General features: G+C 47.9%; 1 protein-coding gene across 5 annotated transcripts in view; it reads left to right on the top strand.

Moving 5' to 3' along the window:
* Positions 1-14,922, top strand: part of si:zfos-2326c3.2 (mitogen-activated protein kinase kinase kinase kinase 4) — a 40,320-nt gene extending 25,398 nt beyond the window's left edge. For 4 of the 5 annotated variants that reach the window (XM_047015123.1, XM_047015122.1, XM_047015126.1 and 1 more), the window contains 14 exons: positions 191-255; positions 1,934-2,028; positions 2,854-2,960; positions 3,234-3,324; positions 3,955-4,113; positions 4,268-4,385; positions 4,529-4,684; positions 5,168-5,311; positions 5,423-5,557; positions 6,160-6,260; positions 6,934-7,083; positions 10,952-11,111; positions 12,020-12,159; positions 12,278-14,922. In XM_047015123.1, coding sequence (XP_046871079.1) covers positions 191-255; positions 1,934-2,028; positions 2,854-2,960; positions 3,234-3,324; positions 3,955-4,113; positions 4,268-4,385; positions 4,529-4,684; positions 5,168-5,311; positions 5,423-5,557; positions 6,160-6,260; positions 6,934-7,083; positions 10,952-11,111; positions 12,020-12,159; positions 12,278-12,361 — 1,705 coding nt within the window. In that variant the 3' untranslated portion in view covers positions 12,362-14,922. The remainder of the gene's footprint in view (positions 1-190; positions 256-1,933; positions 2,029-2,853; positions 2,961-3,233; positions 3,325-3,954; positions 4,114-4,267; positions 4,386-4,528; positions 4,685-5,167; positions 5,312-5,422; positions 5,558-6,159; positions 6,261-6,933; positions 7,084-10,951; positions 11,112-12,019; positions 12,160-12,277) is intronic. The other variant, XM_047015124.1, reaches the window with a different exon arrangement.
* The last annotated feature ends 79 nt before the right edge of the window (positions 14,923-15,001 follow it).

The raw sequence follows: 15,001 nt of genomic DNA on the forward strand, positions 1-15,001 counted from the left end.
AGGGGACGAGTGTTGGGGGGCGAGGGAGGGTTAGACAGCCCCTGACAGACTAGCATGAGCTCAGGGGATATCTTTACCTCTGTGACACCCATGTCTGTAGCATCCGTGTCAAGTCTTTCTCTTTGAAAACGTCTTTCGCTCTCTCTCTTTCTCTACCTCTCTCTCTCTCTCTCTGTCTCTTTCTCTCTAGTGGAGCCCCTCAGTCACCAGTGGACAGAGGAGGGCGGTCGACCTCCACCTGCAACCCCCCGTCAGGTCTGTATCTCCTGTGCCAACCCTCTCTCCATTCCCTCTATCCCCCTCTCTTGCTGTCCATCTCTCCATCACCTTCAGTCATGCTGTTCACCTACAACCTTTCGCCCCCTAGCTGCACACAGACATGACTCTACAGTTGCAGTCCTCACACTGAAAGACACACCCTGTGGTTATTTACTCATTCGACGCACACACGTGCAAGCTCTCAGAAACACACCCTTTACGGTTATATCTAAGCATCCTGTCAGATGGACTGTGGACCCGACAGTTCACAGGGGGAGTAGGCCAGGTCTGGGTTCCTGTAAATGCTCACCAGATCAGTGTGTCTCTACGGGGTTGGTGAAACAGAAGTTCTGCTTTTGGTCTCTTTTTTAGGAAAACGGCTTTGAGAGTCTTTGAGTCTCTGTAGCGAGGAAAGCAATGACCTTTGCTCTTCTGTGTGTGACTGTGTGTGTTAGATATGTGCATAGGGTGTGTGTGTGCGAGTGTGTGTGTGTGTGTTTGTTTCAGCACTGTGTTTAGGGTGTGTGTGGGAGTGTGCGAAGGCGTGTGGGTTAGCAGTGGAGCATGCGGTAGAATGGGTGTGGGCAGCCCCGGGTCAACTAGTGGGTAGACTGAAAAGAAGGGAGAGAAGAGGAGAGGGGAAGAGAGGGAGGAGGAGAATTGGGGCTGGTGGGGAAGAGAGAGAGAGGGAAGGAGGGCTGGAGAAGGAGAAGGCAGGCTGGAGAGGAGGGGAAAGAAGGAAAAGGGGAGAAAGGGAGAAAGAGGAGAGGTGAGGAGAAGAGAAGAGAGGGAGAAGGGGAGAGGGAGGAGGAGGGGGAGTTGAGGACAAGAGGAGAAAGGGAGTAGCAAGGTTTGGGAAGAGGAGAGAAGCAGGGCTGGAGGAGAGGAGAGGAGGGCGTTACAGCCTGAGCTCCTCAACAGTCTCTCTCCTCGAAGCCTGCCTCAGAGACTCCCCCTCTGACAGCTCCTGTTTCCTGCCAGCTGAGTCTGAGACCTGACAGGAGAGAGATCTCACAGGAAGTAAGCCAGAAAGGAGAAGGTCAGGGATCACACTATCTTTGAAGCTCAGAATATCTCTTGTTTTTATCGCACAAGTTGCATTGCATTGCTGCTATTGTGGTAATTCTACAACGGACAGCTTCAGAACTTTAAAATGATTTAAGTCTGGTTCAAAGCCACTGAGGTCAGTGGTTACAATACTAGGTCTTGTAGACCTCACACAAAGCTCTCTTAAGTGGATGTCTGGCTTTGGTGTCTGGAAACTACCGTGTCACTGTTTCCTGGTTAACGAGATGGAGAGAGAGTTTGACAAAGATTTACCTTATTAATGCATGCTAGCTGGGACCAGATAATGTTCTGTTACTCATCCAAGCTTAACAGAGAGACGGAGACAGAGACAGAGACAGAGACAGAGACAGAGACAGGGAGAGGGAGAGGGAGAGGGAGAGGGAGAGGGAGAGGGAGAGGGAGAGGGAGAGGGAGAGGGAAATGGAGAGAAAAAGAAGTACGACTGCTTTGTTGCTGTTTCAGGTCAGTGAATTGTTAGAGGGAGAGGGTATTATAAAGATGTCATGTTCCTGATGGTGAAAAGAATCTTCCAGATGTTTGCTTGTCGCCTGGCTTCCCGAGGCTAGAGAGATGTTCTGAAGCTAATGTTTTTGTGTTTGTGCCGCAGGTTACCTGAGACTGGAGAGCCCCCTGCTGCAGAGACGAGTCCAGCACTACAGGAGAACTCAGGACAACAGTCCTGCGCGGCCTCTTCAGCACCAGGTAACACACAAACACGCACACACGCTCCAAAAACGTTTACTGCGTCTCGTGAAAGTTATCGAATGACCTACGTTTGAGAAAATGTCCTCAAAGGTTCCAACTTTGTTTTTGGGTCGTTGGCTCTTGTTGGATGTTCCCAGTTAATACAACACGAGCAGGAACAAGAGATTTTGTACGGTCACCCTCTCCCCAACACAATCTATCAAAGGAAATCAGAACCTAGTGTTCTCCACCACTGGGAGGTTCCTGTTGTCGTTGTGCCTGTTGCTGTTGACGTTGGGACGTCTGCTTAGTGACCATGGAGACTCGATGACATGTTCGACTCCTTCGCAGACTCATGAAGCAACGTTCTGTCTGAGAAAGGCCTCAAAGTGTTCTGTATGAATAACACCTTGCCACAGCCTAAGAGACCGTTGTTATGGCTGGAGGTCAGGGGAATGGGATTGAAGGCATGATCCTAGTTTAGCGTTCCTGTCGTTCCGATATGGAGTAGGAAACTGGTAGGGAAAATGTTCCAGTGACTTCCTCCCAGTAAGACCAGAGTAGAAGAGCACCGATCAGAATAGAGCAGAGGAGAACAGTGTTGTTGTGTAACAGTTACATTGCAGTCTCTTGCCAGCATACGGCACAAGGAAGAGTTATCTCCATACTAAGTTATTTTCACTGTGGCAGTGTCACATCACAGCCTCTACTGCAGAGTTGTAAATCAGTGTAATTCGATATTCAATTGTGTTTGCATGTCTCTGTGGTTGTGTGTGTGTCTGTGCATGTGTCTATGTGTTCCTGTGTGTGTGTGTGTGTGTGTGTGTGTGTGTTTGTGTGCAGGGCTTGCTCCCTGGACTGAAGGCTGGGCTGGGCCCGCTGGGTAAAGCAGCAGAGTACTCCTCATCAAGTGACGAGGTCGGCAGCAGTGATGACGAGGACAAGAAAAGGTTCAGTCCTCATTACCATCATTATCACCACCTTCATCATTACCACCAGCAGCAGCAGCATCATCATCATCATCAGCAGCACCACATTATCACTACCATCATCATAACCATCATCACCGCTACCACCTTTACTATCACCATTATTATCACTACCGTCATTATTACCATCATCATCATTGCCATTATCATTACCATCATCACCATTATCATTACCATCATTACCATCATCACCATTGTCTCTACCATCATCATCATCATCTCTCTGTCCCTCAGATCCGTGACGACCAATGGGGAGCGTTGTTTCTTCAGAGGGATTCTTGACGGCATTGTTCTACAACCTCACCAGAACCTTAACCACACACAGGTAGACACACACACACACTCTCTCACTCACTCACAAAGCAGTGTATCTCACAGACCACAGGATGTGATGTGTTGTCAGTCTCGTTGTTCTGCTGTCAACCGAACACAGAAACACATATACACACACACACACGCACACACACACACAAAATGTATGTCCCAGTTTTAATCTTCTACTCCTCCTCGGTTGTCATGGAACCCCAAACAATGACTTCTGACAGCATCGGTGTCTCTCCTCTGGCGTCTTGGACACACACTAACACAGACACATGCACACACACACACACTAACACAGACACATACACACACACAAACATACTCAGACACAAAAACACACGTCCTGCTCTCAAACATTATACTCACCCACCCACATACATTTGCACTCACACACACACACACACACACACATACCTCCCACTCAGTGCTATTGTGACAATGAATGCCCAGATGACTCATATGGGGTAATAACCAGGCATATGCTGCCACTGCCAATGTGTTCTCCTGTCTAAGCATGGTAAATTGCTGTGTGTGTGTGTGTGTGTGTGTGTGTGTGTGTGTGTGTGTGTGTGTGTGTGTGTGTGTGTGTGTGCGCTCCTGTGAACGCGTGTGTCTGCGCGTGTTTGTCCCCTAGCAGGTTGTGTCAGGGCCGCGGAGCGGGCCCTCACAGAGACTGGTGGGGTTAGACTCGGACCAAAACTACGTTCTACCAGACCTCCTGCAGAAGAGCCCCGCCCACGAGGCCCTCCTCCAGCCCCAGTCTCCCTGCAGCCGAGGGCCCTTCTCCGATCAGGTGAGTCTGGGTGCCTCTGTAGAGGCTTGTTTTGTCCACTAGAGAGCAGCCTATGTCAATGTTTTGGGGTCCGGAGCCTCTCCTGGCTCCGACTGTGAGACTGCAGGTTTGAGGTCTGAGGTTGTTGTTGTTGTTGTTGTTGTGGTCGATGTAGATGTCCATCTCCAGCCCTCCAGGCAAGAGCACCTCCTCGTCTTCCTCCTTCACCACCTTCATCGACCCCCGACTGCTGAAGACCTCCCCCCCGCAGAGCCCTTCAGCACACAGTCCCAGTGAGAACTCACACACACACGTATCCTCGCACACGTATCCTCACCGACACACACACACACATTCTACCAGGCGCGTGAAAGTGAGGGTGAAAAGAGTGAGGGTTTGATCAATCATCGACGTGTCTGCTCCGCCCCCCTTCCAGCCGGCAGCAAGCCTGAGCCAATGAGGAGAGAGAACCACAGGAAGGGCTCCGTGGTGAACGTAAACCCCACCAACATCCGCCCCCAGAGCGACACGCCAGAGATACGCAAGTACAAGAAGAAGTTCACCGCCGAGATCCTGTGTGCTGGACTCTGGGGTAGGTGTGTGTGTGTGCATGTGTGTGTGTGGGGGGGGGGGGGTGTGAGGGATCCTGTTTCACTCTGCCTCCACGATGAGTAGAGGTTTCTCCCCTGGAAGAATGTGTTGATGAAAGCTCTGAAGCTGGTGCTTTGTCAAAGATCACAGTGCCCCCTGTTGGTTCAAAAGCTGTGTTGCAAATGCTTGACGACAGTTTCGAATGTACAGGCCCCATTCACCAGAAAGAAGCACCAACAGTGCACAGAATAACATCTTAGAAAAACATCTAAACGCAGAATCAACGGAATAACATCGACATGCCTCTGACTGTTCTGCAGTAGATGTGCAGTGATTTACTGAGAGATGGAAGTTTATGTGTATTTAATGTTCCCCCGATGTTTGAATACTTGTAAATACTACATGCATTAAAAAGGGTTAACCCTAGAGGTGAGAAGCATTAATAGTAACCTGTGTTGGTTTGTGCGTTTTTGTTGTACCTCAGGTGTGAACCTGTTAGTAGGAACTGAGAATGGTCTTTGGCTGCTGGACCGCAGCGGTCAGGGGAAGGTCTACTCTCTCATCAGCAGACGACGCTTCCAGCAGATGGACGTCCTGGAGGGCCTGAACGTCCTCATCACCATCTCAGGTACCACACACACACACACACACACAGAACCTGCATGTTCTTTGTCTTCACAACTTTACCTGACTGTCACACACACACAGACATGTAAAGGGGTACTGTGTGTTGGCCCAGGCAAGAAGAACAAGCTCCGTCTGTACTACCTGTCCTGGCTGAGGAACAAGATCTTGAGGAACGAACCAGAGGTTGAGAAGAGGCAGGGCTGGACGTCGGTAGGAGACTTGGAGGGCTGTGTGCACTACAAAGTTGGTAAGGGCATACTAGCGAGCATACTAGCTAGGGCACGCATATATTCATCCTAGCCAAATCCTGTGAAAGTAGGTCATCGGTCAAGGCATGTGTGAGAGAGAATAGAGAGAGTGTGTGTGTGTGTGTGTGGGGATGTATTGGCGGATTGAAAGTGCTGACCGTAGCAGATCTAAGTTGCTTCCTGTGTGGCTTTCCTGTGAGAAGGGGGTGAAGACACGGTCATCTCAGGAAGGATGTGACCTCACAGCGAAGCCACTCCTTCCTGCCGGCAACACCAGTTGCATTGTTAGGCGTAGTCGGAGGTCCTGGTGTGTTGTGACAGAGCAGGCTCTACAGCCTTTCCCAAGACCTTGGCGCAACAGCAGCTGTTTGTTCAACCAGTGAAATCAGGACCATTCCTATTGTGACATGAGCGGTGTTTTGAAACCATCTTCCTGGATGTAGACAGATATTGAATTACTGGGAAAGTGTTTGAGAAACTCTTTAAATTCACCTTGTGTTTCTTTGTCATGGGCGTATCTAGCCCTATTTTGGGGAGGCTGGAGCCCCTACAAAAGTTTCAATAACCGAAGAACTAATAGATTTGTTGTGGGTGTTGACAGTTCGCTATGAGAAGATCAAGTTCCTGGTGATCGCTCTGAAGAACGCTGTGGAGGTGTATGCCTGGGCGCCTAAACCTTACCACAAGTTCATGGCCTTCAAGGTAGAACATCTGCAGAACATCTGAGAGCACATGCATACAATCAAACACGTCCTACGAGGGATCACTCTCTCCTTCACTTCCTGATGCTCCCTCTCTCCCTCTCTTTCTCTCTATTTTAATCTTCCTCGCTCGCTCTCTCTCTAGACCTGTTCTCCTTTCTTCATCCATCCAGAGTGCTCGAATGGTACACTGAAATTATTCTCTCCTCTATCAGGGTCACCCCCAACCCTCCCTCCCTCTCTCCTTCTCTGTCCCAGTTCTGTTCTCTCCTGAGTGTCCTGCTCCACATCTCCTCAGCCTCTCGTCAGGAGACACTAACGACACCAACAGCTTTAACTCCTAATGAGACTCTGAGAGATGGGCTTTCTCCTAAGTGCTTCTTGCCCGTCTTCTCTGAGGGGTTTAGGTTGGGGCTTGATATCTGTGGGTCTGTGGGAAGCCCTGGGTAGCATTGGATGTTATTAATATTGCCCAGGCTACAACTATAGCTAAAGAACAAGATGGGATTGGATTTCACTGGAAGACATATCGGTTGATGATTTCTTTACTTGCCAATAGATAGGGATGTCCTCCAGTAACTCCCCACTTGGTTCACTTCTAAATAAGTGTGTTTAACTGTGTGTGCGTGTGTGTGTGTGTGTGTGTGTGTGTGTGGGTGGGTGTGTGTGTGTAGTCGTTCGGCTCCCTACCCCAGAAGCCCTTGTCGGTGGACCTGACAGTGGAGGAGGGTCAAAGGTTAAAGGTCATCTATGGCTCGCTGTATGGCTTCCACGCCATTGATGTGGACTCTGGAACACCCTACGACCTCTACCTACCGACACATGTAAGCAGTGCTTGACATTAACATTTTTGCTCACCAGCCACTGTGGCTAGTGGTTTTCCAAAGTTACTTGCCACTCAGCAATTTCACTAGCCACAATTTTGTTGTTGGGAAATTACATTTTAATGTATTAAAGGTTTGCTACAATTTTCTTGAAGAATTAGATTTATCCTTTCAAATGTAAATGACCATTGTAAACACCCCAAATTAAGACTACATAAAATGTATGTCACCAAATCTTCAGCTCTTATAAGAGTGTAAAGCTCCTGTATGAAAATAAGCAACCGATTAAGACAAAGACAAAAAGAGTAGCTAATTGCATATAACGGGGTGTAAACTAAATATGTATTGAAACTATATGAACTAAACAGATTTCTTTTTAGCCAGTTAAGTATATATAAACAACACAATTATTTTAGTCTCTTTATCTTCGGTTTCACTTTTATCACCAGTTTTTCTCTTGTTTTGTCTGCCCTCCGGGTTTTCCTACACCTGTTCTGTAGCCTACCGCCACATCCTTGCCTTGCACTGAGCAGGGTCCACAAGTTTTATGAGTAGCATTTACGAGTTTTATCAAAAGCCCCACGAAACGAGCTTTCACGTGTTCTCTCTCTCTATGTTGCTTAGCAACGAACGTACGGTGGCCGAGACTATTTAACACAGGGGGAAACGATGCGTGCTGTTTGAAATGCGTGCGTCTCACGGTCAATGCTTGAGGCTTGAGAACCCTGCGATGAGTTTATAACTTTAGATGTGTTTTGAGAAGACTACAATCAGAATTCCACCTGCCAAAGTGGCTAGTAAGAGTGACTGCTTTACCCGCCACAGCCGGATTTTACCCGCGTTTGGCGGGTGCCAATGTCATGCCCTGCATGTAAGATACACACCCCATCCCATCCATTCTTCCATCCCTCCCTCCGCTAATCATCCATGTATGTTCTATCCATCCATCCCTCTATCATCCATGTATGTTCTATCCCTCCATCCCTCTCTCCCTCTAATCATCCATGTATGTTCTATCCATCCATCCTTCCATCTGTCCTTCTCTCTATTTATGACGGTACTGTCTATCCAACCACTCATTTAACCACGAGTACATCCTCCCCTCTGTACTCTATCCATCTGTCTCTTCTAACATCCATCCATCCTTCCTCCCTACATCCCTACTTCCATCCATCAACCCGTTCATCCGTTAATGAATCCATGCGTCCCTCATCCTCCCTCCATACACCCCCCGTCTGTCCTCTCGCTCCATCTGTCTCTCCATTCATAGATCCATGTCTCCTTCCTCCATCCCTCCCCGTTCGTTTACTTCCTGCCGTTCCCCTCGTCACCCACCCACTCTACTGCTGGATCGGGCTAACCTCGCGGAGAGGGAGATCTCTGGGAGCTCGGCTTCTGTACGTGGGTGCAGCTGACAGCAGCTTGGACTCACAGGCGCACAGGCATCTCGCTCTCGCTCTCTCTCTCTCTCTCTCTCTCTCACCCTCTTTCTCTCCTCTGTGTGTTATCTATCTGTGATTACTGGACTCTTTTTTTATGCATTTACATTTAGTCACTTAGCAGACGCTCTTGTCCAGAGCGACTTACAGTAAGTACAGGGACATTCCCCCCGAGGCAAGTAGGGTGAAGTGCCTTGCCCAAGGACACAACGTCATTTGGCACGGCCGGGAATCGATTTGGCACCCTTCTGATGACTAGCCCGATTCCATAACCGCTCAGCCACCTGACTCCCCTGACTAATACTGGTCTCCCTTGCTTTCTCTCTCTGTGATCTATATGTGATCACGGGTCTATTTGTTATGCTGGTCTCTCCCTCTGTGATACTGGTGTCTCTCCTGGTCTCTCCGATGGTGGTGGTGTGTGGGCCTTGGTCCGTGTTGGACTGGTAGTCCCGTGCCAGTCCTTCTGGGTGTTCCTACTGGATGGGTGGATGTGAAGCTGTAGGGATGCGATGAGTCTCCTAGGCAGAGTTCCGTAGATTCACCCGGGTTTGCACCAGCTTGATGATCCCACTCACACACACCCACACGCACCACTTTGAGGCTGGGACAGCACCCACTGCAGAGGGTACGCAGAGCTGGATCAACAGCTTTGCCGGGCTTCAAATATCATGTATTCATGTACACAGACGCGCACACACACGAGAACACACACTTTAACTTCTCTTTCCCAGTCTCTGTGGGCCATGTCCCTTTGGGACACTGTGCCCCCCCCCCCCTACTTCAGCTGGCCCACATGCACTGGCTGCCAAAGACTCCTCTCTCTCCCCTCTCTCTCTTTCTTTCTCACACACACACACACACTTTTTTCTCTTCACGTTCTGTTCTCTCCGTCCCTTTCTTTCTCACTCTCTTACTCCCACCCCCCAACCCTCTCTCTCTCTCTCTCTCTCTCGTGCTTGTCTCCTCCTTTCCTGTCCTCTCTGTGTTCCAGTTTCCAGTAAATAGATGTCTCTCTCTGTATATATATATATATATATATATAAATATATATACACCCCAGTTCTCCTCAGCCCAGAGCGGCTGGGTGACCCGTTGTACCAGGTTTTTTCTGATAACTCTGGTATATTTAGAGAGCATCAGCAGTAGGCAGAGACACTGGTGCCTTACCACTTCTCTCTATCTATCCATCCACCCATCCTCTCTCTGCTCTCGCGCTCACTCTCGCTGACATACCACTCATCTGGTCGCTCCTCAACTTGATACGCACACACACACACAGCCCACACACACTTACACACTCGCTTACACGCTCGCGCTCGACACGCAAACACCCTCACACCCACACAGACCCACAATCTTTTTTTTCTTCTCTCAACGCTATCTGTCTCCATCTCTTGCTCTTTCTCTCTCTCTCTCTCTCTCTCTCTCTCTCTCTCTCTCTCTCTGTCTCTCTCTCTCACACTCTCTCTCTCTCTGTCTCTCTCACTCTCTCTCTCTCTCGGTCTCTCCGTGCCCGTTGCGGTGGCAGCATTAAAGAATGAGATGATGCGTCTCCCTCGCCAGAGGATTAAGATCGCTCTGCGTCTGTGGATGCCTGTGCTCATGCTCAGGATAGTGGTGGCCTTCCGAGAGGACGCCAGCTGGGCACAGGAGCCACAGCATCCCCCTCTGTGGCCTCCAGGGACACACAGTCCCTCTCCGGCAAGTATGGTCCTTCTGCGGAGGCTGGGGGCTGAGGCTGAGGCCGGAGACTTGAGGCTGATGTTGGAGGTTGAGGCTGGGGACTTGAAGCTGAGGCTGGAGCCGGGGGTTGAGGCTGGAGGCTGAGGCTGGAGACTTGAAGCTGGGGGTTGAGGCTGGAGGCTGAGACTTGAGGCTGAAGGTTGAGGTTGGAGGATGAGACTTGAAGCTGAAGGCTGGGGCTGAGGCTGAGGCTGGGGCAGTTGGAGAATGTAGAATAGAGAATGACTTAGAGAGCTAGTGAGTGCAAAGAAGTGTAAACTTTGTCTTGTTGTGTTAGTATAGTTAGAATACTATGTAATTGTTGTGTGGAGCTCTTTGATAGTTGTTTAATTGGTGTTTAATTGGGGTATCACCCTAGAAGGATGACCAGGCGTTATCTGTGTGTTTTGGCCATGGACGAGTGGCACTTGGAAAATTGGTCCTGAAGGTGCGTGTGTGTGGGGGGGGGGTTCAAAGGAAGGGGCTTGAAGGTTTGTTGGGTGTTTGAGTCCAAGGGTGTGAGAGCTGTGTATCTTGGAGGAGGTTGTTGCTTCCTCTATTGTGTCAGTGCGGTGACAGACGTGTTCTAAGTGAGAGACACTGAGCTGTTTTGTGGAGTCTATTTTTACAATTAGGCTGAACTTCTGAGTCACATGGTCTGATTCTGAATTTAGTGTGTTTGTGTGTGTGTGTGTGTGTGTCAGATCCAGGGCGTAATCCAACCCCACGCCATCATCATCCTCCCCAGTAGCAGAGGCACAGAGGTGCTGGTGTGTTACGAGGATGAGGGTGTGTTCATCGACACGTACGGACGCATCACCAAGGAAACCGTCCTGCAATGGGGAGAGATGCCCGCCTCTGTCGGTAAGTTATCTCTCACACACACACACACACATGCCAGTTGCACACACACCAACTAGACTTAACATACACACACACACACACATGCAACACAAATGTATACAAGGTCCATGCACACACAGCTTGACACGAGCTGTAAACACAAACACGCACACAGGCAAGGAACGCACTAACACACTTCACACCTGCGAAGGTTCAAGGTACGTAGGCGTTGATGAGAGAGAGAGAGACACAGAGACAGAGACAGAGAGAAAGAGAGAAAGAGAGAAAGAGAGACAGAGAGACAGAGGCAAGAGAAAGAGAGAGGAAGGACAGAGAGAGCTAATGAGATCGTCCACCTCTGCACAGCATTTGAGGTAAGCGGCGGTGTGAGTCAGCGCTAGCGGCTCTCCCACGCTGCCTCAGAGGAGGGCTGTCTCTGTCAGCTCCCTGTTGGACCGACCACAGACTGCTGCCTGCTCCTCCGCTCTGGTCACTCCCAGACATCAGCCCTATGCTGCCCTGCCCCTGGGGCTAGTGAAGGGGACATGTTGGCCAATCGAGACTCTTGAAGGGGGGGGGGGCATAGACACAATCTCTTGCTCCTGCTTACATAACAGCATGTATTGTATTGATTTATATACACAGATGAGCTGGTTTTCTTGTTGAAGTTCTTCAGGAGATAAAAAAGTCTCTCTTCCTCGCTCCCTCACTCTCCTTTTCTCATCCTCCCTCTTCTCCCCTTCTCTCTCTCCTCTCCCGTGCTCTGTCTCCCTTCTTTTGCCCTTTCTCTCTCTTCCTTCTCATCTTTCTCGCTCCCCCTCTCTCCACCCTTCTCCCCCGCTCTCTTCTTTCCTTCTCTCTCTCTCTCTCTCTCTCTCTCTCTCTCTCTCTCTCTCTCTCTCTCTCTGTCACCCTCTCTCTCCCTGCAGCTTACCTGCAGTCTAACCAGGTGATGGGCTGGGGCGACAAGGCCATCGAGCTGCGCTCTGCCGACACTGGGAACCTGGAGGGCGTCTTCATGCACAAGAAGGCCCAGAAACTCAAGTTCTTGTGCGAGAGGAACGACAAGGTGGGCCAGTTTGCTCTCGGTTTTCTCGGCAGCCTTTGCCTTTGAAATCAGCCGCTTGTAGCAGCGTGTTTGTGACGGTTTTGGCTAATGGACTCTCTCTCTCCCTCGTTCTCTGAAGGTGTTTTTTGCGTCGGTCCAATCTGGCGGCAGCAGCCAGATCTACTTCATGACCCTCGGACAGAACTCCCTCTTCAACTGGTGATGCCTGCTCCGCTAGTTGTGTCTGATCCTGATCCTCTTGTCTGTCATCCATCCTGATCAACTGGAGAGTCTCAGCTACATTTGTCGGTTAAACTCACCATGTCTGGGTGACGACCGGGTGACTGGCGATGTTTAGCTGATAGCTCCTTGTTCCACTAGTCTGGTCTGGCGCAGGGAATGTTCCTGATCCAAGATGAGTGGAGAAGTTGTCCTTACAAATGCATTACACTCCCACTCATTACTCTCCTGTCATGTCTCACCACAGGGACTTGAAAGCACAACTCATGTTTATGTACAAATGTATCTATTCCTTGATTTATGATCTGTTGATCACTATATGGTTCTATAGTGATTGCTCTTTATTATAATAATGTTTATGGAATTCTGAGACATTGTCTACCATTCAGTATTATTGACTTATATTGCTTTATCAAGACTGCATATTGATGTAAATGTTTGCTTCAGGGAGGTAAATACACGAGTCCTCGCTTCAGAAGAACAGTCAATGACAGTCAGTCATTTTGTAGTACGCTTGTTGATAACTGGAATCTGTTCAGATTACATTTTAATAGAGAGAACAGTTCAGACTAGCTATAGAAAGACCAGCTCAGACTAGTTGACACCAGTTTATATTAGGTATAGAGATCAGACTAGTTAAACCCCATTCAGAGTATTTATAGAGAGAGACTAGTTCACACTAGTTGAAAGGAGTTTAGATTAGTTTTACAGAGATGCTGGTTCTGAAAGTTGAAAGCAATTCAGATTAGTTATAGGGAGACCAGTTCCGACTAGTTGAAACTACTTCAGATCTATTATAGTGACCAGAGCAGTCTAGTTAAAACCAGTTCAGATTAGTTATAGAGAGAGTGGTTGGTTTCTATCAATGGTAGACTTTCATTGCACATTGAAGCATTGTACTCCATGTACACCAGTTAGATGGACAGTTTGTTTCTGTAGACTGTGTAGATAGACTTACCTCTTTCTCAATCTTTATCAAAATGCTTCATAACAAGTTCCTTTAGGAGACAGCAACAAAGAAGCATGGCTGACTGTATGCTGTTTGGTTGTTTGTACAGCATCTGATGTACATACTGGTATTATTTGCACTGTTTTATAGATGTTTTATACATGGGCTGTTGTGTGTGTGTGCGTGCGTGCGTGTGTGTGTGTGTGTGTGTATGCAGGACAGTGGCCTGGTCAGGTGAGCATTAAGCCAGTCTTCTGCACTAGATGTGGACACACTCTTTCTAGATGCTTCTTCCTGCTCCATCTTGACTCTGAACTAGAACTGATGTCAGATGGATGAACATTGATAGTGTCAGATGTTCATTTTAATGGAGTGCGAGCACAATGCTTCTTTATCTGCGTCAAAGGGTTCTCCTGGAGGCTTAAAGGCTTTGCAGGCTCAACTAGTGTATGCTAGAACCACACAAAATGGAATCTCATCAATAGATTTCTGGTCCTGTTCTCATACTCTGAGATTCTGGGATTTAGATGTTTAACTTTTTTCTTTTTACAGTTATTTAATTCCATCCTCTTCTTTGTTTTTCTTTAATGGCTAGCATTGTGGCCAAATATTTTTATTTTATATAGATGGTATTTGAACAGTTATACCTGCTAGTTTTTCTTGACAGGAATATTACAGCTGGTTCTGTAAGCATGTTTTAAATGGCTAAAAAAACCTTTTCAACAAACAATTGAAGACTTGACAATGTGAGAGATAGGGTATTGTAGTCATAAAAGCCTCTAGGGTGTAGGCATCAGCAACAGTTTGGTACTTCCTGGTAAAGACTTCAATTCACATGACTCCTCATTTGTTGACTCATATATTTAGCTGAATACATCTGAATCTCCCAGATTCGATTCTGATGAGTTTTTTGTATCTCTATAGTTAGCTGATAGGTGATTCAAGTGGCAAGTCATAGCTGAAGAACTGTTTAGTCAGGTCAGAGACCAGGAGACCACCAGAAGGTGGAGAGAATGATGAGGATGATGGCGGTGATGAGGGTGATATACAGCAGCTGTAGGTGTATAAGAAGGATCCAGAAGGTTGATGACAGTGTGTGTCAGGTGGGTGATGTTGCCAATGACGACATGTTTGTGTGTGTGTGAGCTGGTAGAGGGTGATTTGAGGAGAATGATTTGGAAGAGAGACAGAGTTTGGGAAGGTTGTATGTTGGTAATGGGAACGTTTTAATTAACATGACTGGATGGGGGACCAGACAGTCTCACCATTCTAAATACGATGTGTCTTTAGAAAGAAAGAAAACGTGTCCCACACTTGATGGTAATAAGATCAATTTATGTATAGATAAATATTTACAAATTATATAATTTTCTCTAATCTTCTTATTTGCGCATTTAATATAAATGAAGACATCTTAATTTTGTTTATTTGTTGATGTGACCTTGGCTTTATTTTTGCACTGGAACTCTCTTTTGAACAACAATGTACTGTATACCAAACAATGAAGTTAATTAGTCACACTAATCCAGAAAAGTGTTATAACTGTATGAAGAAACAATGTTGAACAAATAAAAACAAAACCAGTTTGTAGACCACCCTGTTGTGTTCCCGTGGTTATTGTGAGGAGGCGGTTGAGGCCACTCCCACTTGCTGGAGTCATCCCAGCTAAGGGAG

Source organism: Hypomesus transpacificus, unplaced genomic scaffold (genome assembly GCF_021917145.1).
Source record: "Hypomesus transpacificus isolate Combined female unplaced genomic scaffold, fHypTra1 scaffold_275, whole genome shotgun sequence".
Taxonomy (NCBI): domain Eukaryota; kingdom Metazoa; phylum Chordata; class Actinopteri; order Osmeriformes; family Osmeridae; genus Hypomesus; species Hypomesus transpacificus.